Source organism: Panulirus ornatus, chromosome 41, assembly GCF_036320965.1.
Source record: "Panulirus ornatus isolate Po-2019 chromosome 41, ASM3632096v1, whole genome shotgun sequence".
Classification (NCBI taxonomy): domain Eukaryota; kingdom Metazoa; phylum Arthropoda; class Malacostraca; order Decapoda; family Palinuridae; genus Panulirus; species Panulirus ornatus.
The window spans coordinates 15,151,782-15,179,566 of record NC_092264.1 but is presented as its reverse complement, the minus strand read 5'-3'; the positions used below and the strand labels follow the sequence as shown (position 1 = coordinate 15,179,566).

Genomic DNA, 27,785 nt, shown 5'->3' with positions numbered 1-27,785 from the left:
TTAATTTGTTTATGGATGGAGTTGTTAGGGAGGGGAATGCAAGAGTTTTGGAAAGAGGGGCAAGTATGAAGTCTGTTGGGGATGAGAGAGCTTGGGAAGTGAGTCAGTTGTTGTTCGCTGATGATACAGCGCTGGTGGCTGATTCATGTGAGAAACTGCAGAAGCTGGTGACTGAGTTTGGTAAAGTGTGTGAAAGAAGAAAGTTAAGAGTAAATGTGAATAAGAGCAAGGTTATTAGGTACAGTAGGGTTGAGGGTCAAGTCAATTGGGAGGTGAGTTTGAATGGAGAAAAACTGGAGGAAGTGAAGTGTTTTAGATATCTGGGAGTGGATCTGGCAGCGGATGGAACCATGGAAGCGGAAGTGGATCATAGGGTGGGGGAGGGGGCGAAAATTCTGGGAGCCTTGAAGAATGTGTGGAAGTCGAGAACATTATCTCGGAAAGCAAAAATGAGTATGTTTGAAGGAATAGTGGTTCCAACAATGTTGTATGGTTGCGAGGCGTGGGCTATGGATACAGTTGTGCGCAGGAGGATGGATATGCTGGAAATGAGATGTTTGAGGACAATGTGTGGTGTGAGGTGGTTTGATCGAGTAAGTAACGTAAGGGTAAGAGAGATGTGTGGAAATAAAAAGAGCGTGGTTGAGAGAGCAGAAGAGGGTGTTTTGAAATGGTTTGGGCACATGGAGAGAATGAGTGAGGAAAGATTGACCAAGAGGATATATGTGTCGGAGGTGGAGGGAACGAGGAGAAGAGGGAGACCAAATTGGAGGTGGAAAGATGGAGTGAAAAAGATTTTGTGTGATCGGGGCCTGAACATGCAGGAGGGTGAAAGGAGGGCAAGGAATAGAGTGAATTGGAGCGATGTGGTATACCGGGGTTGACGTGCTGTCAGTGGATTGAATCGGGGCATATGAAGCGTCTGGGGTAAACCATGGAAAGCTGTGTAGGTATGTATATTTTGCGTGTGTGGACATATGTATATACATGTGTATGGGGGTGGGTTGGGCCATTTCTTTCGTCTGTTTCCTTGCGCTACCTCGCAAACGCGGGAGACAGCGACAAAGCAAAAAAAAAAAAAAAAAAAAGATATACCAGATCCTTAATATGATATATTATTGTGCCAGACAATATAAAAGCTGGAAAAAGAACAAAAAGACAATAATATTATTGTGCCAGACAATATAAAAGCTGGAAAAAGAACAAAAAGATACCATACACTTTGTTTTCTTGCAAAAATGAAGTGCAAACTTGTAAGGCTGCATATTTCCCTCCATGAGAGCTCTTTAATCCTTTTCTGAAAATATCAGTGTTATCTGTCTCAAATCTTGTGACATGACTATTAATTCAAATTCCACCTTCCACTTGTCCATCTCTTTGTATATTAGTTTTATGATATTATCGTACTTGTTTGCCATTTCTTGCCCCAGCAAGGTAGTCCCAGGAAGAGATGAATGATAGCCACATTTGCTTACATTCGCTCTTTATCTATTAATACACCAGAACTAGGCCCCATTATCCACAGACATTCCTCACAGACCTTTTTGTGGTTTCCTCAGACCACTGCCAGAGACATGGTTCAGCCCACTAATGACACATATCCTCTGTACACAACATCACTGTATTTCATTCTATCCTATACTCAACTCTCACCCTCTTGAATGTTCATGCCACAACTCGGAAGCCTCTTTCACTTCATCCTTCCATCTTCTTAGTCTCCTCATCCCCTTTGTTCCCTTTACTTTTGACTTGTAGATCCTCTTAGCCTTTTTTTTTTCAGTTATCTTCATACATCCAAACCATTTCAGCATTGCTTGTATCAGTGGGAGTAAAGGGTGACCAGTTGGCTATGGATGGATTTTATGAAGCTTTTTCATGATTTTCCTGTTTAAGAGTGTGTTTGATTTGTGGCGTAGTTTTGAGCAGTGTCTCATGAGTATTTTCCCGTTCTTGAGAAGAAGGGATGTCATTGGAATGGGTCAGCAGTTCCCCATGAGTAGGGGTTGGATTGGTGATAGATGTGGATCTCCTTTAACAGTCGCCAGGGATAATTGCTGTGCATTATATCTTGAAGAGAATAGTAGTTTACATGTTTGCAACTAGGTTAGTTATGGTGGTGTTAAGAGTTGGGATTTGTTCTCTGATTTCTGTTATTGGCGAGCAGTTTTATCAAAGCTGGAGACATATACTTGTAAGACCTTCCACAAAGCATCTGTCAGCCCTATCATATGCCTTCTCCAGATCCATATATGCTACATACAAATCCATCTGTTTTTTTAAGTATTTATCAGACACATTCTTCAAAGCAAACACATGATCCACACACCCTCTACCTCTTCTGAAACCACACTGTTTCTTTCTAGTCTGACACTTTGTACATACCTTCACCCTCTCAGTTGATACCCTCCCATAGAATTTCCCAGGAAATACTCAACAAACTTACACCTCTGTATTAGTTTGAACACTCACCTTTATCCCCTTTGCCTTTGTGCAATCACACTATGGATGCATTCTGCCAATCCTCAGGTACTTCACCCAAAGCTTTCAGAACCTCTTCTTTCTTAACCAAACCATTTTCCCTGACCCTCTCACTTCTCACAACGCCCTGACCAAAACACCCTACATGTACCTCTCTGTCATCAAACACATTAAACAAACCTTCAAAATACTTTCTCCTTCTCACTTCATCCCTACCTGCTATTACTTCCTCCATTTTCCCCTTCGCCGATGTTCCCATTTGTTCTCTTGTCTTACGCACGTTATTTACCTCCTTCCAAAACATCTTTCTTTTCATCTATTTTGCTTATTATACTTGATTGCTTTGTCCTGCATCAGCGAGGTAGCACAAGAAAACAGACGAGGAATGGCCTGACCCACCCACATACACATGTATAAACATAAACACCCATACATGCACACATACATACACATTATAATGTATACATACATATATGTACACATGCGATTGTCTTGGACAATCGCATGCTTACCAAATGGCGTCCTAGCTTTGTCTCTTCGATGTATATCAACTGACTGTTATATTTCACTCTTGTGTCTCCCCTGATGATGTGATTATTACACGAAAGTGCACCTGGGAAGTTATCGTGTTTCATTTTCCCCATGACTCATAGGAATATCTTGATCATGCGCAAAATTGTGATCCTTTCCAATATATACACATGTACATATTCATACTTGCTGCCTTCATTCATTCCCATTGTCACCCCACCACACATGAAATAGCATTCTCCCCCAGCGAGGTAGCGCCAGGAAAAGACAAAAAAGGCCACATTCGTTCACACTCAGTCTCTAGCTGTCATATGTAATGCACCAAAACTACAGCTCCCTTTTCACATCCAGACCCCACAGACCTTTCCATGGTTTACCTCGGATGCTCCACATGCCCTGGTTCAATCCCTAAAATTTAATGATACTCTCACCTCAACTCTCATTTGCCCTCTTTTTCAACCCTTGCACCTTCCTCTTGACCTCCTGCTGCTTTCTATTATACATTTATACATCACCCAGTCATTTGCACTCCTTCCTTGTAAGTATCATCCAAACGCCTTTCTTTTCTCTTTCATTATCAACTTTACATCTTCATCCCACAACTCGCTACCCTTTCTAATCTGCCCACCTCCCACGTTTCTCATGCCACATGCATCTTTTACACATGCCATCACTGCTTCCATAAATACATCCCATTCTTCACCCACTCCCCTCACATCGTTTGCTTTCACCCCTTGCCATTCTACACTCAATCTCTCCCAGTACTTCCTCACACAAGTGTCCTTTCCAAGCATGATCGCCATTTCCCGCATCAGCAAGGTAACACAAGAAAACAGACTAAGATTGACCCATCCACTCACATACACATATATATGCATAATCGCACATACATGTACATCAACTGACTGTTATATTTCTTGTATCTCCCCTAATGATGTGATTATTACACAAAAGTGCACTTGGGAACTTATCGTGTTTCATTTCCCTGTGGACTCATAGGAACGTACATATACATATCATCATATACATGTGTGAATACATATACATACACATACATAGACATATACATATATACACATGTACATATTCTTACTTGATTGCCTTCATATATTCCCGGCGCCACCTTGCCAAACAGGAAACAGCATTGCTACCCCTTGCATCAGTGAGGTAGTGCCAGAAAAACAGATAAAAAAACGCCACATTCATTCACATTTGGTCTCTAGTTGTCATATGTAATGCACCTATATGTGATAATTGAAGTATATGTTGTTTTTTCCAGCTATGGCAGGAGACAGCAAGTGGCATGCATGTATGTATGGTTTGATAACGCATTAGCACTGAATTCATATGAGTGAAGGAGCCATTACATAGTAATTTCCCAATATTTGTAGTGACCCATACATTATTAGTTGACAACTAAAGCATTTTAAGGGTAATCATCATATGTTCATACACTCAGTATTCTTTTCATTTATAACCCACTGCTATGATGAACTTGTTTTTCACTATGTCTGCTCAACTTAAACAGTTAAAATTCTTCATATGAGTACAAGTACCAGTATTGCCATGAATTGAATATTTGTTAGATAAAAGAAATTTGTCATGTTATATAGGAGCATGAACGAAGGACTGTTGTTAAAGAATGTTTTGTTCCCATGATTTTTATTGATTTCATTACCATTTAATATGATTGCAACATTCCCTGTCAGAATTTTAATAATAATATTCTTTTTCTCTATTTTCAGAATTGTCCTGAAGTGTCTTCACTCTTTAGTGAATGTGATAGATAGTAAATCACTCACCACTGTGTTAGCTTCAAAGATTAGAGATGAGAATGATGACACTCTTGAGATATTCCTTCATACTATCTCAGAAATTATAGCGTAAGTGCCACTTTCACTGCTTGCAGAAATATCCATGTATAGCTAGGTAAAATCGATAATTTACTTTTGATCTGAGACCATTATGTAGTGTCTTTATATGTAAGGTGCAATTAAAGTTAAGCTTTTTAATATTACTTTTGGAATAGAGTTTTTAGGTGCTGTTATGATTGTTCTAACGAAGTACGTTACTCCCAGATCTGTGAAGGTGAGAAAGTGTAGGTTGAAGTCTGATAGACCTTTTTTTAGGTATTGAGAGCCTTAGGAGCTGTTTGATTTATTAAATTTAGCAAAAGATTTGTTTGGGGCATTGTAAGTTTTATGATGAAACTGATGTGTGGTGATGAGAGTAAAGTAGTCTAATGGGAAGTCAGGAATGGCTTTGAGTGTTGTTGATAGTTGCTAAAAAAGATAAACATAGTATTTGGCCTGGTGATGAAGGTGAGTCAGTAGGTCTGAGAGGTAGTCTGATAGTCTGGTTTTGGCTGTTGTTGATAAGTTTGTCTGTTTATTTTCTATACGGACATCTCTTGTGTCCTTTTTTGGGAAGAGGAAGAGAGCAAGGAGGGGTCATTAACATGGAAACTCCCATGCTAACATGAGGTCAGGTACTTTGTATTGTATTGCTTTGTTTTTTTTTTTTTTTTTTTTTTTTTTATACTTTGTCGCTGTCTCCCGCGTTTGCGAGGTAGCGCAAGGAAACAGACGAAAGAAATGGCCCAACCCCCCCCCCCCATACACATGTACATACACACGTCCACACACGCAAATATACATACCCACACAGCTCTCCATGGTTCACCCCAGACGCCTCACATGCCCTGATTCAATCCACTGACAGCACGTCAACCCCTGTATACCACATGACTCCAATTCACTCTATTCCTTGCCCTCCTTTCACCCTCCTGCATGTTCAGGCCCCGATCACACAAAATCTTTTTCACTCCATCTTTCCACCTCCAATTTGGTCTCCCTCTTCTCCTCGTTCCCTCCACCTCCGACACATATATCCTCTTGGTCAATCTCTCCTCACTCATTCTCTCCATGTGCCCAAACCATTTCAAAACACCCTCTTCTGCTCTTTCAACCACGCTCTTTTTATTTCCACACATCTCTCTTACCCTTACGTTACTTACTCGATCAAACCACCTCACACCACACATTGTCCTCAAACATCTCATTTCCAGCACATCCATCCTCCTGCGCACATCTCTATCCATAGCCCACGCCTCGCAACCATACAACATTGTTGGAACCACTATTCCCTCAAACATACCCATTTTTGCTTTCCGAGATAATGTTCTCGACTTCCACACATTTTTCAAGGCTCCCAAAATTTTCGCCCCCTCCCCCACCCTATGATCCACTTCCGCTTCCATGGTTCCATCCGCTGACAGATCCACTCCCAGATATCTAAAACACTTCACTTCCTCCAGTTTTTCTCCATTCAAACTCACCTCCCAATTGACTTGACCCTCACCCCTACTGTACCTAATAACCTTGCTTTTATTCACATTTACTCTCAACTTTCTTCTTCCACACACTTTACCAAACTCAGTCACCAGCTTCTGCAGTTTCTCACATGAATCAGCCACCAGCGCTGTATCATCAGCGAACAACAACTGACTCACTTCCCAAGCTCTCTCATCCCCAACAGACTTCATACTTGCCCCTCTTTCCAGGACTCTTGCATTTACCTCCCTTACAACCCCATCCATAAACAAATTAAACAACCATGGAGACATCACACACCCCTGCCGCAAACCTACATTCACTGAGAACCAATCACTTTCCTCTCTTCCTACACGTACACATGCCTTACATCCTCGATAAAAACTTTTCACTGCTTCTAACAACTTGCCTCCAACACCATATATTCTTAATACCTTCCACAGAGCATCTCTATCAACTCTATCATATGCCTTCTCCAGATCCATAAATGCTACATACAAATCCATTTGCTTTTCTAAGTATTTCTCACATACATTCTTCAAAGCAAACACCTGATCCACACATCCTCTACCACTTCTGAAACCGCACTGCTCTTCCCCAATCTGATGCTCTGTATATGCCTTCACCCTCTCAATCAATACCCTCCCATATAATTTACCAGGAATACTCAACAAACTTATACCTCTGTAATTTGAGCACTCACTCTTATCCCCTTTGCCTTTGTACAATGGCACTATGCACGCATTCCGCCAATCCTCAGGCACCTCACCATGAGTCATACATACATTAAATAACCTTACCAACCAGTCAACAATACAGTCACCCCCTTTTTTAATAAATTCCACTGCAATACCATCCAAACCTGCTGCCTTGCCGGCTTTCATCTTCCGCAAAGCTTTTACTACCTCTTCTCTGTTTACCAAATCATTTTCCCTAACCCTCTCACTTTGCACACCACCTCGACCAAAACACCCTATATCTGCCACTCTGTCATCAGACACATTCAACAAACCTTCAAAATACTCATTCCATCTCCTTCTCACATCACCGCTACTTGTTATCACCTCCCCATTTACGCCCTTCACTGAAGTTCCCATTTGCTCCCTTGTCTTACGCACCCTATTTACCTCCTTCCAGAACATCTTTTTATTCTCCCTAAAATTTACTGATAGTCTCTCACCCCAACTCTCATTTGCCCTTTTTTTCACCTCTTGCACCTTTCTCTTGACCTCCTGTCTCTTTCTTTTATACATCTCCCACTCAATTGCATTTTTTCCCTGCAAAAATCGTCCAAATGCCTCTCTCTTCTCTTTCACTAATACTCTTACTTCTTCATCCCACCACTCACTACCCTTTCTAAACAGCCCCCCTCCCACTCTTCTCATGCCACAAGCATCTTTTGCGCAATCCATCACATGCTTTGTATGTGCATGTATTGTTCAGTGAGCTGTGGTTGATAAATAGGAGGACAGGAATTGATATGGAGTTTATATATATGAGGTTTCTAATAGCATTGCTAATTTTGATTTGGATGGTGAAGACCTCAATGATGGTGTTTGGTAATTGCCTATTTGTACATTACACTAGTCCTCAAGGATTCCATTATCATCACTTCAATTGTCTTAACTGTTAACTCATTTAGATGACACTCATTTCATGCTACACATTTACAGACAGTCATGAAGGAATTGCATGCATCACCCTCTCATGTCGTACCTAATTGTCTTGTTTGATGAAACACTAGGAGTGTGATGAACATTTAGTAAGTTGAGTAGAATAAAACAAAAACTGCTGTATAGTGCTTATATCTATGGTGATTAGGTATGTAAAATCACTTTCTCATATAACTAAGTGAAGTTCTGCCTTTGTGAAAAAACAGAAGTGCAGATGTATGTTTTTGTGAGTTTAGTGTATATAGATGCATGTTCAAGCCCTGATCACTCAAAATCTTTTTCACTCTCCTCGTTTTCTCCACCTCTGACACATATATCCTCTTTGTCAATCTTTCCTCGCTCATTCTCCATGTGACCAAACCATTTCAAAACACCCTCTTCTGCTCTCTCAACCACACTCTTTTTATTACCACACATCTCTCTTACCCTTTCATTACTTACTCGATCAGACCACGTCACACCACATATTGTTGGGATGGGGTTGAGGGGGTTGTCATTTCATGTGTGGTGGGGTGGAGACGGGAATGAATAAGGGCAGACAGTATGAATTATGTACATGTGTATATATGTATATCTGTGTTTGTATATATATGTATATGTTGAGATGTATAGGTATGTATATGTGCATGTGTGGATGTGTATATATATACATGTGTATGTGGGTGGGTTGGGCCATTCTTTCGTCTGTTTCCTTGCGTTACCTCGCTAATGCGGGAGACAGTGACAAAGTATGATGAATAGATAAAGATTGAAATAATGCATGATGAAAAAATGAAACCTTATAGCATTTATTGTGCTTTAGTGCACTGACTTCTCATAATGTGTTAAGTAAGTGCCAGCTCTTAATTCATGTACATAAAGATCTACCTCAGTAAATTATAGTAAAGGAAGTGTAAATGATACCAGTGCCTAAGGTGCATAGTGTATATAATGTGAAACAATGCTTAGAAAGAAACCATGAATGTTGACCTTGCCTCACTTGCCTGGTCTTTCACCCCTTCAAAAGCAAACATAGCAAAGCTGCTTTCCAAACATGATAAAGCACTCGCAACAATCAATGGATGCCCAGCAACCACAAATACTCAATATCTTGAGAATGAAAAAAGGTCCTCCCTTTTCAGTACCATCTCAACATGCTTAGAGCTCAGTTCTTTGAACACCATTAAACCGTTCTCACCCAAACCACTCTATTACTAATCGTCAACCCCAATGTAGAAATGAAAAACTTACCCCTGTCTCACACTTCAGCACCCTCTGCTCACCCTAACAAACATGGCACTGACAAAACACATACACTTAGAAATAACCCAAAAACAAAAAACTGACCCTCCAACTCATTATTAAACTCCAACCCACCAGAAGTACACCCATCAGAAACCACACTCTTGAGATAGACATAAGTCACACTCTCCCATCTATGTTTTTGACATCATCCATCACAATAACACTACAAACAATTTTTCAGCACATTCCAAGACCCTTCATACCCACAATGCAGGTACCATAAAGAAGACACTGCGCACTTATTACTCTTTTGCCCTCCACTCTCTGCTCATAGGCACACACACATCACAACACTTTGTGACCTATGGTCCTGACCGAAGGATGTGGCCAGCATCTTAAGTGCTGCAGGAGTCTCATAAATATAGAAGAGACTCCTGGGGCAGGAAGATAAGGTGAATTAAGATTCTTTTTGGCCCATTTGTATGTGGTATCCAAATCACTTTGCATTTTTTCTTTGTCATCTTCATTTTCTGATTCATTAATTACTCTTGTGTCATCAGCAAAGCTAAAAAGGGTTAAATCTAATACCGTCCCTTGTGGAACACACAGAATCACATCTTTCTCAGAAATATTTCTGTTTGCAATTACTTCCGTGTTTCCATTGCAGCTAATTTAGTGTCTCCTTTGAAACTTCTTTAGACTTCGTGCTGTTTACAAATTCCATGATCCATTTTCTTATCCCTTTGATATTTTGTTTCACTACTTTTAGTAGTAGCACTCAAAAATTTACTTTGTCAAATGTTTTTGCAAAATCTAGACCATCCATTCTCTTTTTTTCCCTGAGTTTTATGAATATGATTATAGTGAGTTAGTGGTTGTGCTTATGTGTTTTTTCCAGATACAAAACTCTAATGGTTTTGATTTATCAATTCATTGTTAATAAGATGTTCCCATTTGCATTTCTCTATTACTCTCAGATAGTTTAAAAATTTATGATTTTAAGCTGATAGGTGCATAAAGTGTCAGCAAAAATTTGGATCCCCATTTTTTGTAATGGTGTTATGTATGCCATTTTATGTATAACTGCCAGCCAGATTGATACAATATTTCATAGCAGTATTTTGAGAGGTTTGGCTGGATTTCCATCTAACCCTGGTGCAGAGTTCTCTTTGAATTGGTCAGTTGTCTCAATTATGTCTCCTCTTAATATGTTTATAATTAAGTGCATGTTCATCATAGTCATTGAATGTTTTGTTGTCATATTCATCATTCTCTCTAGTTCTAAATACTGACTTTTATTGCCAGCATTTCTTATTTTTTCCTCTAATTGTACCACATTTTAGCTTCTTGTTGCATATCAGTGTTTTCTTCCATCTTTTTGTTCATTTGTTGTTTTTCTTTTCTTGATAATTTTCTTTTACGTTAAAGTTTGTGTAGCACTATTTCTTTAATCATTTTATTTATACTCAATAAGAAGTTCATCCCAGTTTTTGTTTTCTGATATATTATTTGCATTGATTTGTTTCTAATACTTCCATCTTCTGTACCTTCATTAAGGAGGTCTGTATCTTGCATTTGTAACAGTAAAAGGCACACTTTTCCATTAATGATTATCAGAGCCACCACTTGAAAGCATCCCTCTCCATCTGCGAATACTGTTCTATGAGCATCAGAGAATGATTAGTGTGTGAAAGACTGAAAGTGCATATACTTTCTAGATGAGAGCATAGATAATAATTTTCTTTTAGAGATTTGAATATTGACTGTTTCTATATTTATTTGTAAATATTTTGTCAATACTCCAAAAACAGGATGTTGGTGCATGATGCTCCTCAACATATTGAGAAACTGGTTAGCTGTTTAGATACCCATCATGCTTATGAGATGCAGAGAGTAACCGTGGCTGCAATCTTCGCTCAGGTGACTATCTATTCTTTATCTAAATTCTGCACAGGATTACTAGAAATAACAGCATTACCAGCAAATTTTGACCACAATTTTAGATCACATTTTTTGCTACTATATGATTATGCGATAATTGATGGTACAAATGTTACCAGACTGCCTGTATGTGGGTACACACCAAGTGAAAAGTTGCCTTTGTTGAGGTTGAATCATCATCATTGGACAGAAAGGAGTATAATCTTGTTAAAGAATTGCTTCTTCCAAAGGACTCCATCCTTCCCTGCCACTAACTACAGTGCAGTCTTGAAGCAGCAGGAGCTCTGTAAAAGGGATCCCTGGATTGTAGTATTTGTTTGGTTTATCTTTTTTTTTTTTTCATACTTGTTCACCATTTCCCTCATAGCATGGTAGCACCAAGAAAAGAAGAAAGATCTCTTATATTCACATCCACTCTCAAGCTGTTATGTATAGTGCACCAAAATTAGTGTCCTGTCTGCAGCCAAGCCCCCCCCCCCCTCTCTCTCTCTCTCTCTCTCTCTCTCTCTCTCTCTCTCTCTCTCTCTCTCTCTCTCTCTCTCTCTCTCTCTCTCTCTCTCTCTCTCTCTCTCTCTCTCTCTCTCTCTCTCTCTCTCTCTTTTTTTTTTTTTTATTAGTCAGCTTCTGCTCACTTATCCTCTCCATGTGTCCAAACCATTTCAGCACACCATCTTCAGCACTTTTGACCATGCTCTTCTTATTGTTTCTTTTTCAGTTGATATTCGCACCACAAATTGTTCTTGAGATCTCATTTCCAATTCATCCACTCTCTTTTGTGCTTTTTTATCTGCGGCCCACACATTGCATCCATATGGCACTGTCAGGACTGCTATACCATTGAGCATACCCATCTTTGCCCTCACAAATAATAAACTCTCTTTCCACACACTCCTTAGTGCACCCAGGACACCCCCCCCCCCCCCTCACTTAAGCTTCCATGGTTCCAGTGATTGCTATGTTTACTCCCTGGTACCTAGAGCACTTCTTTTCTCTCCATTCAAACTCAAACTTCAATTAAACTGTCTCTTTGCACTGCTAAACCCAATATAAAAACCTTACTTCTGTTCTCTATCACTCTCTCATTTGCTTCAAAACTTTTTCTTCTATCATTCTTCATCCTTTTTTCCCTTCTTTGCATCCCCTATTCCATTTCTCTCCTTTGCTTCCGTCTTGTTAACAACAACTACCCATTTCCCCTTCTCATCACCTTTTCCTCCCCAAAAATATAGACTTATAGCCAAGCCTTTGTGTGATCATTATCCTCTTATAACCTTTCAGTTGATAGCAGAAAAATGTGGAGGAAATTATGAACTTTTAGAGAATATCACTGATGGGTTACTAACAAGATTGAATGACCGTTCAGTTCACGTTCGTCGACTGGCTGTACGTGGCCTGGCCAATTTTGCTCATCTTCAGAATGACCAAGTAAGTTTTTTCAGTTTATAGTCATGACATCTGCTTGTATTATTTCTTTTTCTGTTATTCTGCGTAGGATTTATTAAGCTTAGATAGTCATGTGTATGTACCTTAGGAACTGCAAACATTAGGTATAACATCTGCACAGTGAAACAAAAATACACCCACATCTGGACCTCCACTTAATGGTCATGAAAAGTTGACCATTAAGTTGAAATTCTTGGAAGCAAAATCTATATTACCATTGATCCTTCCACAAATGCAGAAAACATTTTTTAAACAAACTTGACAGAGATTCAATAAATTTTGATTAGGTATTAACACTGTACTGTACTGTAAATAAAGCAATACATTAGATTTGCTGAGAGATGTGAGGGATTTACTTGGAGCTGATATAACTGGATAGATGGATGTGAAACCTTGATATTTATAGGTTGGGATGGATAAGATATAAGAGCAGTAGAGATGAATAACTTGCATAGTGTAGTTGGAATAGTTTATACCATGGAAGTGTGTCTGGAGATGTGCAAGGATATACGTGTAGAGGAGATTGCCATCGTGGATAATTGGATGTGTTATATTGGATGTTGATAGCAGTACATGTGTTGTTGATATGTCATATTTAGGATAAAGGTAATTAGTGTGAGATCTTGCTACTGTACTGTGCCACCTTGACAAGATACTCAAGAGTACTTTAAGGCTTTTAAGTTTTGAACACAATCCTTCCTTAGTTCCCTAGTTGGTTGTTAAAGTATGTAGTGGAAAATGCATGCATTTGACATGATTTTACCACCAGAGCTTTTGCAGATTCATGAATGTTGTTTTATGTAAAGGTAATATGCTTATTTGTTTTTCATACATGATCACCATTTCTCACATTAGCGAGATAGCACCAAGAACAGACAAGGACAGTCTGCATCCATTCTCTAGCTGTCGTGTGAAATGTACCAAAACCACAACTCCCTATCCACAACCAGGCCCCACAGACCTTTCCATGGTTTACCCTGGATGCTTCACATGCCCTGGTTCTGTCCATTGATAGCACCTCAACCCCTGGATGCCACATTACTTCAATTCAATCTATCCCATGCATGCTTTTCACCTTCCTGCATGTTCAGACCTCAGTTGCTCAAAACCTTTTTCACTCCATCATTCCTTCTCCAACTAGTCTCCCCATGCTCCTTTTTCCCTCTATTTTTGACACGTATATCCTGTTTGTCAACTTTCTTCACTCATTCTCTTTCTATGTTTAAACCGTTTCAGCTCACCCTCTTCTGTTCTCTCAACCACACTTTTATTACCACACATCTTTCTTATGCCTTCAATACTTATTCAATCAAACCACCTCACATCATATATTGTTCTCATTCGTTTCATTTCCAATGTACCCACCCTCTTATGCACAGCCTTATCGATAGTACATGCCTCATGTCCATATAATATTGTTGGGACTACTATTCCTTAAAACAAACCCATTTTTGCCACCTCAGATAATTTTATCTCTTTCCTTATGTCCTTTAGCACTCCCAGAACCTTTGCCCATTCCCTTAACTCACTAGCATCTTCACAGTAGATATTTGTTTAGCTATGATGAATGAAAAGGGCTGGAGTGAGCGATGACTATGTGTGGTGGAGAGGTGATTAAAAAAGCAGGAAATGTCAGGAGGGAGATATATATATAAAGTTTCTGTGGAAGGATTTTCCAGAGGGTCTGATGGATAGGATGAAATAAGAGTGTGAAGAGTGTAAGAAAATATTAAAGACAATGATGAGGGAAGGGGAGAAGAATCAAACTTTGTAAAAGATTTTAAAGTTAGAAGAAAAAAAGAATACAAATAGAAACAGTGAAAAAGTGGTAGAAGTGAAATAATAATAAATGTTAAAAAAGGTTTGGAAAAAGTGGAGGAGTAAAAGAATGTTTTTTCCTGAATCAGTTAAGTGTTGATTATGTGGAGGAAGTAATTAGGATAGACTTCACCATAGGATGGGAATGAGGCAGTAATATTATATGTGGAGAAAAGTGGAGAGAAAATTCCAAGACAGAACAATATCCCTGGATAAGATAGAAGCTAGTTGAAAATGAGTAAATCCCTTGGAGTGAATGGGATAATAAGAGATAGTTTAATGAAGAATTCTCATGATAAAGTAAGAATATTATCAGATGACCAGATAGGGCAGAGACTTTCTTTTCACAAAGGAAAGGGTGATAAAGAAGAGTACAGTTTCATCAGAGAACTTTTCTCTCCAAAGGAGTTTACATTTCCCTGCTGGTGGAAGTAGTGCAGCCATAGGCTGAAAGAAACTTTAGAAAGGTCCTGGATAATACTAAAACTCATCATTAGAAATTAGTCGATGTAATTGTGAATAGATTAATGAAATATATGGGGATGGGGAAGTGAGAAATATGAAAGCAACGGTAGGAAAAAGGAGAAGCCAAGTTTAATTTGGATAAAATATATGGTTTTTTAGGCAGGAGAATTTGAGGTAGTCAATAGGAACATTAGGTAGGAGCCTCTACAAATGCTGCCCTAGAGTTGCCTTCTGCCAGTGGCCTGTTAAGGGTGAGGCACTAAAGGCTAAGAAGCAGCACTGAGCTCACTAGATATGGAGATGCTATTGCCATGGCCACCGTCTAGGGGTAGTTCATGTTGGAACAGGCATCAGAGATAAAGATAGAGTAAAAGAAATTGATCGACAGTCAGTAGTGTGATGGTTGGAAGGTGAGTGAATCTTTGGGGAGGATTATGAAGAGGAAAATTTGACTGTGAATGTGAAAAAGGAATTGAGGAATAGCATAATTATAGGGAGTAGTTGGTAAGCAACCAACAAGCAAGGAGGGACGATACTAGTACTGCTCGCCTGAGTACCTGGAGGGCTAGTGACGGCTGCGTAGTGAGCCAGGACTCCTGTGATTGTCACGTTACACTCCTCTGACCCAGGTAGCTGTTTTATTCTTATTGTTTCACCCACACATATATTACTAGCATTCTGTCCACAAACAAACAATCTCTTCTTGTCACACATAACACTTGAAAACACATAACTAACATAGCATGTTCTTCATAACTAGATTTTCCTATGGTGAACATAATGAATTAGCCCTGCCTTTTGGCAAAATGGTAGGAGCAGTAGTAGGTATGAACACTGAGGCAGGAGCATTGGTAGCAGTAGTCAGTAGGAGCATTAGGTAGGTGTTTCTGCAGACACTGCACTAGAGTTACCCTGTTAAGAGTGAGGCACTAAAGGCTAAGAAGTGGCACTGGAGTTCATCAGTTATGGAAACTCTGTTGTAGTGGCCACCCCACTGAGGGAGTTCCAGGAGGGAAAAGATGTCAGAGATATAGTTAGATTGATAGACAAAGCTCTACCAACCCTGATCTACAAGTGGGAAATATGGGCATGGAATAGATAATCAGGCCTTCATATAATGATGAGGTTACAAACTTTGAGCAAACTTTGAGATCTGTCAATATCTGAGTTGTTGAAACCTATGTTCAAAGGGAGTGTACATTCTTGACCAAAATTTTTCAGTTAAAGTCTTATGTATGTACATACTATACCCTAAACTTATCAGTTTTCCATAATGTACTTACTCTAATATGACATGAATAAGACTTCTTAATTAGCTGTTGGAAGATAGTTTAATCCAACAGCTGTTGTCATATCATAGGTGAATAACGAAATTTAATGATACATAGAATGCTGGTGGTAATGATGGAGGAGTGGGATGGGGATAGAGTGAGGGTTACTTGGAGGCAGAGGTCAAGTGATGAGGCTTGTTTACATTGCTCTTTAAATCATCTGATTCAGCACCTGTTTCAGCTACAGAGAAAAGTTTGCCTTTATGTTTTGAAAAAACTTTCTAGTGTCCATTGTATGGCTTGCCTTTCTCTTTCTCTATAGATTTCTTTATTGGCACACGAAGCATCTGCAAACTTTATAGAAAATGCCAGGGCAAATTCACAGTGTGTAGGTAGAAGATGGTAGGCAGGCAACAACCTGGGATGTATATTACTGGTGCTACCTGCCTGGGTATCAGAAGAGTTAGCAACATTTGCATTATGAGCCTGCATTTTTGTGGTTATCATATTTCACTCCTCTGATCCAGGTGGAGTACTGGAATTCTGTCTACAAACATACAATCTCTCCTTGTCATTTGTAACACTTGTCAACACTAAACTCACACAGCTTATTCTTCTAACTTGATTTTCCTGCTGTGAGCACTATTCACTAGCCCTGCCTTTTGGCAAAATGGTAGGAGCAGTAGATAGAAGTAGTAGGTAGGGACATTTAGGCAGGAGCATTAGGCAGAAACATTAGGTAGAAGTAGTAGGTAGGAGCACTAGACAGAAGTAGTCATTAGGAACATTAGGTGGAAGCCTCTGCAAACACTGCACTAGAGTTGTCCTATGCCAGTGGCCTGTTTAGAGTGAGGCACTAAAGGCTAAAAGGCGGCACTGGAGTTCCTTAGTTATGGAGACTCCTTTGCCTTGGCCACCCCTTTGAGGGAGTTCCAGTTGGAGTAAGTGCTGGAAATATAGATAGATAGACATAGATAGATAGTTCATGGTCAAGATCCATGTCATTAATGAGGCTCACAGCTGTGTCTTAAAAATCGTGCACTTCTGCTGAATCCTTGGTTGTTAATCTGACTGGTAGATGAACCAGTACCTGTATCTTTTCTATCACCATGGAGTTTTTCTGCCTCCAACTACATGGGTTCCTCTTAATCATATCCTCTCTCACAACTTTCACGTCGTGCTCTTCAATATTTTTAAAGCCACATATTAAGCATATTACTCAAATATAATCCTGATGTTCCTTTAAAGGCTAATTTTGGCAGGTGAGATATGATTCCAAACAACTTTCCCAGTGCGTATGAAGTAGAAATTATCATTATTTAGCTTTGACATTATTATGAAATGCATTATGACTGAAAAAGTTGTACAGTATCTTTGAATATTTCATTATTAATGGAAAAGAATATTCAGAGTGGTAAATTAAAAAGGTATTACTTTTTCAGATCTGTTGCTTTTGCAAAGCCTTAGTTTCATTCTGTGATTTGTACCTTAATTCTTAAATGTTGTTGTTGTGAAATATCACTCTTTAGGCCATCACTATACAAGAGTCTCGTGTATTGTAAGGCAGTCTTTTTCAGTGAGCTATATGAGGGGTGCTTTCATTGTTACCAGGTGAGAAAGAGTAAATTGTGGTGAAATGTATTGGAGATATGGGATGTCAGAAAAAGGAAATGACATGGGATGTGGTTTCATGGAGTGGGGTAAGAGAAAACCTGTGAAGAGGAATGGTCATGTGGAGGGCGTGCACTATGATAAACTGGTAAAGAAATACTTAGGTGTAAGATGAAAGTAAATAGATAGAGAGAAAGACACAAGGCATCCTTTAGGGGGAGGGGGATGAGAGATTGTATTGGGAAATTATCTAAGAGGCTGTAAGGTGGTTAGAGCTTGCTAGGGACACATGTTTGGGTAATACAGCTTATAGATGTTTCTTCTGTGGCCTAGTTCTATGTGGAGAGATACCAGAGAGTAACATTTAGAGATACAGATATGTAGATGAATAATTTTTTAAAACATACATGAACTGCACTATTTCTTGCATGTAGCAGTGCTTTGAAAAATATTTGTCAAAATCTATAGGAATATCTCATTTTCTTAATCAGAAGCTGCTTAAAAATCAGAGCTGTTGCTTTAATTTTTCTTCACAGCATCTCTTTTTAATATATTTTGGCAGTGTGCCTTATATTTGGAATGTCTGCTCACCTGAACATTTTATATTTTTTCTGTTCTAGTGCTATTTCCCCACATGGTCTATGGTAAGTTGCTACTTCAAAAGAGAGGGCTTGTGAGCATATATGGAGATTGAGAATGCTCATGCTGCTTGAATTATTATGCACTTAAAGATGTTTTTTTAATAACACAGTCTTTTCTTTGCTTTTTGATATGCTGCATAAGTTTTATATAGTGCACAGTGTATTTCAAATTAACATATGGCTGGAATTGTTATGCATTAAAGGATGTGCTTTTTTCAGTAATACTTTTGTTGCTTTGCAGTGTATGAATTTGCTTTGCATATGGTGTATTTCATATAGGAATGTGTAGAATATATAGGAATGACATACCTCTCATTTCTGATTTCTTAATCTTGCCTTTCATGTGTGACATGTGAAATTTGAGATCATTAGTCCCCATTCATCTTTTCAAGTATGCACTTACTTGCACCTTTGTTTATAATGGAGTAATTGTTTTCTGTAGCTTTCCTCTCACTAGTATTCACTACAGATAATGCAACAGAAATGTGCTGTTTTCATTGTATGGATCCTGTCTTGTAAGGAAGAAGGTTAAACTACTATTATCATCCATCCATTTATTGTTTACCTCCATTTTTCTCTTCAGGGTTAGTTTGTCCAGTGACATTGAGACTTTAGAATCTCTTGGGTTTAAAAACGTCTAACCTCTTGTTGCCTGGTGAGGTTTTTGTCTTTCTTTCACAAACCACCTTTTCTGTGATTGCAGCCAACAGTTTAGTCCAGGTCCCTCCCTGCTAGTTTGCATCCTGTACTTGGTGATGGTGTCATCATCTTGCCAGCTGACAAGCTAGGACCATATATTTTTTTGGATATCCAGAAAATATATAGACCTGCTTTTTTTGTTTATCCACTGTATTATGGTTAAGTATTTTCTCAGAGTCATTAAGGGTGTAGTGTATACATAGTACACCTTTGTCATAATTTGTAGCATTTTGACTTGAGATATTTTAGGCTTGCAGCACTTGAGAATTGACTTGCTTTGCATACACCTTGTACCTGCAACAAATTTTTAAAAAATATTCTTTTATATTTTTCATTAATGAAATAATATTTTAATGGTGAAGTATTTTTAGGGTATTTTAAAAATATTTTTTAACTTTTCTCTCTTTTTCGTGCTTGATTGCAGTTTCCCATGTTAGCAAGGTAGCTCTAGGAAACAGATAAAGAAAGACACCTCCACTCACATACACATACGTATATGTGCACCACTGCAACCTCTTGGAATATGCACACATATACATATACATACATACATGCATACATTATTTTTTTTATTTATTTTTTTTTTTTTCTTTGTCGCTGTCTCCCGCGTTTGCGAGGTAGCGCAAGGAAACAGACAAAAGAAATGGCCCAACCCACCCCCATACACATGTATATACATACACATCCACACACGCAAATATACATGCCTACACAGCTTTCCATGGTTTACCCCAGACGCTTCACATGCCCTGATTCAATCCACTGACAGCACGTCAACCCCGGTATACCACATCGATCCATTTCACTCTATTCCTTGCCCTCCTTTCACCCTCCTGCATGTTCAGGCCCCGATCACACAAAATCTTTTTCACTCCATCTTTCCACCTCCAATTTGGTCTCCCACTTCTCGTTCCCTCCACCTCCGATACATATATCCTCTTGGTCAATCTTTCCTCTCTCATTCTCTCCATGTGCCCAAACCATTTCAAAACACCCTCTTCTGCTCTCTCAACCACGCTCTTTTTATTTCCACACATCTCTCTTACCCTTACGTTACTTACTCGATCAAACCACCTCACACCACACATTGTCCTCAAACATCTCATTTCCAGCACATCCACCCTCCTGCGCACAACTCTATCTGTAGCCCACGCCTCGCAACTATACAACATTGTTGGTACCACTATTCCTTCAAACATACCCATTTTTGCTTTCCGAGATAATGTTCTCGACTTCCACACATTCTTCAAGGCTCCCAGGATTTTCGCCCCCTCCCCCACCCTATGATCCACTTCCGCTTCCATGGTTCCATCTGCTGCCAGATCCACTCCCAGATATCTAAAACACTACTTCCTCCAGTTTTTCTCCATTCAAACTTACCTCCCAATTGACTTGACCCTCAACCCTACTGTACCTAATAACCTTGCTCTTATTCACATTTACTCTTAACTTTCTTCTTTCATACACTTTACCAAACTCAGTCACCAGCTTCTGCAGTTTCTCACATGAATCAGCCACCAGTGCTGTATCATCAGCGAACAACAACTGACTCACTTCCCAAGCTCTCTCATCCCCAACAGACTTCATACTTGCCCCTCTTTCCAAAACTCTTGCATTCACCTCCCTAACAACCCCATCCATAAACAAATTAAACAACCATGGGGACATCACACACCCCTGCCGCAAACTTACATTCACTGAGAACCAATCACTTTCCTCTCTTCCTACGCGTACACATGCCTTACATCCTCGATAAAAACTTTTCACTGCTTCTAACAACTTGCCTCCCACACCATATATTCTTAATACCTTCCACAGAGCATCTCTATCAACTCTATCATATACCTTCTCCAGATCCATAAGTGCTACATACAAATCCATTTGCTTTTCTAAGTATTTCTCACATACATTCTTCAAAGCAAACACCTGATCCACACATCCTCTACCACTTCTGAAACCACACTGCTCTTCCCCAATCTGATGCTCTGTACATGCCTTCACCCTCTCAATTAATACCCTCCCATATAATTTACCAGGAATACTCAACAAACTTATACCTCCGAAATTTGAGCACTCCCTCTTATCCCCTTTGCCTTTGTACAATGGCACTATGCATGCATTCCGCCAATCCTCAGGCACCTCACCATGTGTCATACATACATTAAGTAACCTTACCAACCAGTCAATAATACAGTCACCCCCTTTTTTAATAAATTCCACTGCAATGCCATCCAAACCTGCTGCCTTGCCAGCTTTCATCTTCTGCAAAGCTTTTACTACCTCTTCTCTGTTTACCAAATCATTTTCCCTAACCCTCTCACTTTGCACACCACCTCGACCAAAACACCCTATATCTGCCACTCTATCATCAAACACATTCAACAAACCTTCAAAAAACTCACTCCATCTTCCTCTCACATCACCACTACTTGTTATCACCTCCCCATTTGCGCCCTTCACTGAAGTTTCCATTTGCTCCCTTGTCTTATGCACTTTATTTACCTCCTTCCAGAACATCTTTTTATTCTCCCTAAAATTTAATGATACTCTCTCACCCCAACTCTCATTTGCCCTCTTTTTCACCTCTTGCACCTTTCTCTTGACCTCCTGTCTCTTTCTTTTATACATCTCCCACTCAATTGCATTTTTTCCCTGCAAAAATCGTCCAAATGCCTCTCTCTTCTCTTTCACTAATAATCTTACTTCTTCATCCCACCACTCACTACCCATTCTAATCAACCCACCTCCCACTCTTCTCATGCCACAAGCGTCTTTTGTGCAATCCATCACTGATTCCCTAAATATATCCCATTCCTCCCCCACTCCCCTTACTTCCATTGTATTTATTATAATTAACTGCTGTCTGCGAGGTAGCGCAAGGAGACAGACGAGGATGAGACATACATACATACATACATACATACTTTCTTTCTTTCTTTCAAACTATTCGCCATTGCACGCATTAGCGAGGTAGCGTTAAGAGCAGAGGACTGGGCCTTTGAGGGAATATCCTCACTTGGCCCCCTTCTCTGTCCCTTCTTTTGGAAAATTAAAAAAAAAAATGATGAGAGGGGAGGATTTCCAGCCCCCCGCTCCCTCCCCTTTTAGTCGCCTTCTCCGACACGCAGGGAATACGTGGGAAGTATTCTTTCCCCCCTATCCCCAGGGATAACATATATACATACATATATACTATTACAATTTCATACTTGCTTGTCTTCATCCATTCCCAGCACCACCCTGCCCTGCAGGAATCAGCACAAATGCTTGAGAGAAAAGAAAACAGATATATAAATTCATGTCTCTTCCCTCATGCCTAGTTGCCATACCCTGCATCAGCAAGGTAACATTGAGAAACAGAAGAAGGAAGGCCACATCTGCTTATACTAATTCTCTTGCTGTCATGTATAATGAACCAAAACCACAAAAATGTTCAAAGAAAGGAATTTTTTAACTTATCATTTATAATTTAATGATATCATGACTGAACACTGCAGTTTGTATCCCATCAACTGGCACTGTCAATATATATTTGTATTCCACCTGCCACTAGACTACTTGGAAAAACAAGAGTACTTGTGGCATGCCTCTGTTTGTATTCACTGTTACCTCATTATTCACTGCACCCAAAATTAGTGTAGATTTTCAGTACGTCTGGAAGGAATGTTAAAGATACACAGTCAAGAAAAGAATATCACTTGAAATGTAATTAGAGGTGTTTAGGAGGTTTGATGGTGCCAAAAAACTCATGTACATAGCTTGCCTATTTAAAGAAAATTATAAAGGAAGGAGGTTACATAAGAAGAAGTGTTTGATATGGATGATATTGACTGATTTTAATAATGAGTGTAATCCAGAACATTGTTTATCAAGGAAGAACAGAATGTTTCAGGGTTCAAGGCAGCCAAAGATTGCAGAGAATGATTGTATGCTTAACTTCTTGTTATTGTTTCATTCAGAAAATCCTGGGCTATAAAGGGTTATGTAAAGTCTGCATTGCTTGTGGTATGCTAATGTTTCATTCAGAAAATCCCAGGGCTATGAAGCGTTATGTGAAGTCCGTATTACTTGTGATATGGTAATAGTTTTTGCATCGTATAGTAAAAGTGACATAGACTATCCTAGTACCCTCCTCCTTCCTTCCAGGGGCATTCATTCCAAGGCATTTTGCTCGACTATCTCTTACAATTTTATCACCAAGTTTTAAGATAAGTTTCCATTAGATATCATATGTAGTACAAGTGATATGGCAACTGTTTGTTAATCATTTATATATAAATCAGGAGGTGATAAAGACAAACCTAATCCCCCTACCATCTCCCTCCTACTAACCATCACTTCACCATCTAAAGCCCTCATAACTTAATTTTTCAGTAAGATTCCATGTTTGATATCATGTGCTTTACCTGTGATATGGCAACATTTGCTGAAACATAAGATTGAGGGGTGATGTAGATAAGCCTAGTCTCTCTCTGTTTATCTCCCAATAACCCCCACTCCACCCAATCCCACTCTAGCACTTCAAGCTACTTCACCAACTTTTTTTTCATAGCCATTTTCAGTAAATTTTCATTAAACATATTCAGTTACATCATGGCAGGATTGGGTATGTGGTTGTGGTAAGCTGTTTCAGGTTTCATCTGTTCACAAGAGTGGTTTGAAAAATTTTGTTGAGAAACATAACCTCCAAGTTGGGTTTCATTTGCTTAACTTAGGCATTTCAGTTTGACAAGTTTTCCTGGAATGTAACACTGTCTCAAGTTGTGATGTAGGTGTATGGATGATGAAATATTTTTTATGTTCTACTTTTACATTTTTACAAAATGGGTATGTTTGAAGGAATAGTGGTTCCAACAATGTTGTATGGTTGCGAGGCGTGGGCTATGGATAGAGTTGTGCGCAGGAGGGTGGATGTGCTGGAAATGAGATGTTTGAGGATAATATGTGGTGTGAGGTGGTTTGATCGAGTAAGTAATGTAAGGGTGAGAGAGATGTGTGGAAATAAAAAAGAGTGTGGTTGAGAGAGCAGAAGAGGGTGTTTTGAAATGGTTTGGTCACATTGAGAGAATGAGTGGGGAAAGATTGACCAAGAGGATATATGTGTCAGAGGAGGAGGGAACAAGGAGAAGTGGGAGACCAAATTGGAGGTGGAAAGATGGAGTGAAAAAAATTTTGAGTGATCGGGGCCTGACCATGCAGGAGGGTGAAAGGCGTGCAAGGAATAGAGTGAATTGGAACGATGTGGTATACCGGGGTCGACGTGCTGTCAATGGATTGAACCAGGGCATGTGAAGCCTCTGGGGTAAACCATGCAAAGTGTGTGGGGCCTGGATGTGGAAAGGGAGCTGTGGTTTTGGTGCATTATTACATGACAGCTAGAGACTGAGTGTGAACAAATGGGGCCTTTGGTGTTTTTCCTAGCGCTACCTCGCACACATGAGGGGGTAGGGGGTTGTTATTCCATGTGTGGCGAGGTGGCGATGGGAACAAATAAAGGCAGACAGCATGAATTATGTACATGTGTATATATGTATATGTCTGTGTGTGTATATATATGTGTACGTTGAGATGTATAGGTATGTATATTGTGCGTGTGTGGACATGTATGTATATACATGTGTATGCGGGGGGGTTGGGCCATTCTTTCGTCTGTTTCCTTGCGCTACCTCGCTAACGCGGGAGACAGCGACAAAGCAAAATAAATAAATAAATAAATTAAGTGTTACAGTTTTTATTATGGATGATGACTTCCCTCTCTTCCCAATCTTCTACTCTTGAAAACCTGCATGATGTGTTTTTATATTCCATTGAAGGCTTTGAGTGCATTGGGATTAGAAAGGTGCCATCCCAGTTTAATGACATTGATTCAGGACCTGATGTTGTGCCAGTCAGTGTTAAGCTTCCACTGGTTTATGCTAGTCTGATTGGTCTTGATCCACATTTTGATAGAAAAGAGATTTCCTTAGCTTAATCCAGGGGGAAAAGAGATTTCCTGTTCACAGAGACTGCTTTTCTATCTCTGTTATGAGCACTGGAAGCTACTTCTAAGTTAAGATCACCCCTGAAGTTATGGTAGGCAAGGTAGTATCACTTGGCCCTTTAATCTAGGGACTGTACCATTTCTCAAGCATTGTTGTACAAACGAAGCTTAGAGGACCTGGTCCCCCTGCTGGGTAAGAACAACCTATAACCTTAGCAGGGCTGAGCTTTTCATATAGAGCCTATGGTATATGAAACTGAACTCTTGTTGTGCCACTAGGAACTTGTTAAACATGATTCTTTCATTCCCTGAGTCATCATTGGGGATACAAGAGAAAACTCTTAAGCCATTTTTGTTTCTTGAATGTCCTTATGCCATGGCTAGTTTACTTATCATCCCCACTCTTTCATAATACCTTTCCCTAAACTGATGGTAGTCACCCTCTGGGTGATGTCCTTTTTCTGAAGAATTATGATGGTCAGCATGGTGTGGTCAACAGCCAACTGAACATTATAAAATCATCATTGGGTGGTGAGTTTTGATTAGAAGGAAGTATCCTCAGAATGAATCATAGCTCTTACCACTGTGTGGGTGGTTAGTGAAGAGTAAAAGGCACATTTTTCACCAGAAGGCAGGGGGGTTAGAGGCTTTTATTAACACCTAGATATCATATAGATTTTCTGATAACTTGTGGGATGCTGCACCAGAGAGTAAGTTTTTCATTCTTCACAACTCACTTTTTTGCATTTAGTTTTCATTCATATAAAAATCTACAATTCATATAAAAATCTACACTATATCTTATACTATGAGATTAATTTCGTAAGATTTTTTTATATTTTATTTCTTTATAGTTTTCTCCTCATCATCTTTAACACTCCTATGTGCTGCATTAACTACTACAAGTTATTTTTGCCTTTACTGAATGCTTTCAGCTTCACACTCTTCCACATATCTTGCTCTTTCTACTGCCCGTACAATAACATTCTAAACTTGTCTCATTTCATACACTGTATCAAAATATCTTTTATAAGACTGTTTTTTTTAACCTCATATGGAACTTGTTTGCATGTATAGTAAAAAAAGACACTCTGTAATGGGAGGTGAATTAGAGATCATGGATTGAATGAATGAGAGAATAGCTATAAACTAACAAAGGTCAGATAAGGCAGAAGAGTAAATGAGGGAAAGAATCTAATATTAGTAATAGATTAAGTTTGAGTAATTGAAGTGAAGTGAAAATACATACTTGTGAATGCCAGATATATGCCGAGAACTTTGTCCTATGTAATTTGAGAGACATAACCCAAGTTTTTATGTGTATACTACATGCAGTTGTAATGGTATCTTACAGGTATCAGAAAAACTAACGGAAATTATTACTGCTCTTGTGGGAGCAACAGACCAACGTGATAGCTGCAATTCCGACGGAATCAGTATTGAGACCCAGGTGGCCTTGGAGGCTCTCAGAGGCCTTGCTGCTCTCTTGCCACGCCTTCCCCAAGAAATTGTTCTTCAGCACACACCAACACTCCTTATCAGAATAAGACTCTTTTCAGAAAAAGTAGGTACCAGTGTTTACTGGCTTTACAATTAAAAGGTATTAGTTTTTCTTCGTTAGTAAAATCTTAAATCTCAGATAGGTTCATTGTAAAATTTTGTAATGGTAGGGTACTTTGAAATTGAAACCATCAAGTGCTAGATATTGTGTAAATCAGATAGATAATAAGATACACAATAAGATAAAAGAGTAAGAGTAATTGCTTTCTCAACGTTTTTTTCTTTCCAGAGCCAGATCATTCTGTGAGCTTTAAGAGAATTTCTAGGATCCCAGGAACCAGAAATTTCATATCCCCCTTCCTTGTGATTAGGTAAAAGCCTAATACCCACTCTGATGCAAGCAGCTTGCTGACTTTGTCTGGGTATGCCCACTAACCAATCAGCATCCTTCTCTCTGTGATAACATCATCATCATCCCACTGGTAGTTGGTAACAACGTGCCTCATAATTCTGTGGATCCCAGAAGTTTGGAGACGTCCTGCTCCAGCCTTCGTTATTTTCATGGTTTTGCTACTCTACAATGGCTCAGGATTCTTTTCTGATTTGGTTAGAGTATGGTGTATTCATGTAGTGGAATTATTCTGTATGACTAGCACATGCATCAGTGTTAGCAAAATTTGTAAGTTGTTCCCATTTCTCAGTACATGACAGGTAAAGGGCTCGACATTGGATATGAGCATGGTTGACTTGCTTGTTCCTAGAATTATGAGGCAGACAAGTACCAGCGCCTAGCAAGGTAATGACTTCATTACCAAGTGGAAGAAGTTGGTTGGGTTGTGCATGTACCCACGCCAAGCCAACAGGGTTTTAGCCCCAAACAGTGGTCACTGAGAAGGCTGGGATTAAGAGGTTTCTAACCCCTAAGGATCCTAGATATTCTCTCAAGGATTATGGGACACCCTTCCCAGAGAAAAACTGCTTTACATTCCTCACAACTTTTATGTTTTTCCTCCAGTCATCAGGTGAAGTGCGTGAAGCAGGTCTGGGTGTCTTGCGGGGACTTGCAGCATCTGTTGGTAGCTCTGAGGAGTTTCAGGAGCAACTTCACCTTCACCTCTTGGCATCCTTAGTCCATTTGGCAGATCCTTATCCTCCAACAGTTGTGGTAGAGTAAAATA

At 39.4% G+C, this 27,785-nt stretch overlaps 1 protein-coding gene across 2 annotated transcripts in view; it reads left to right on the top strand.

Moving 5' to 3' along the window:
* The window catches only part of c11.1 (maestro heat like repeat family protein c11.1), a 148,941-nt gene that overhangs the window by 88,464 nt on the left and 32,692 nt on the right, over positions 1-27,785 (top strand). Inside the window, exons 18-23 of one of the 2 annotated variants that reach the window (XM_071686050.1) lie at positions 4,755-4,892; positions 11,050-11,158; positions 12,458-12,604; positions 18,408-18,431; positions 26,462-26,671; positions 27,623-27,772. In XM_071686050.1, the coding sequence (XP_071542151.1) occupies positions 4,755-4,892; positions 11,050-11,158; positions 12,458-12,604; positions 18,408-18,431; positions 26,462-26,671; positions 27,623-27,772 (778 nt within the window). The remainder of the gene's footprint in view (positions 1-4,754; positions 4,893-11,049; positions 11,159-12,457; positions 12,605-18,407; positions 18,432-26,461; positions 26,672-27,622; positions 27,773-27,785) is intronic. The other variant, XM_071686051.1, reaches the window with a different exon arrangement.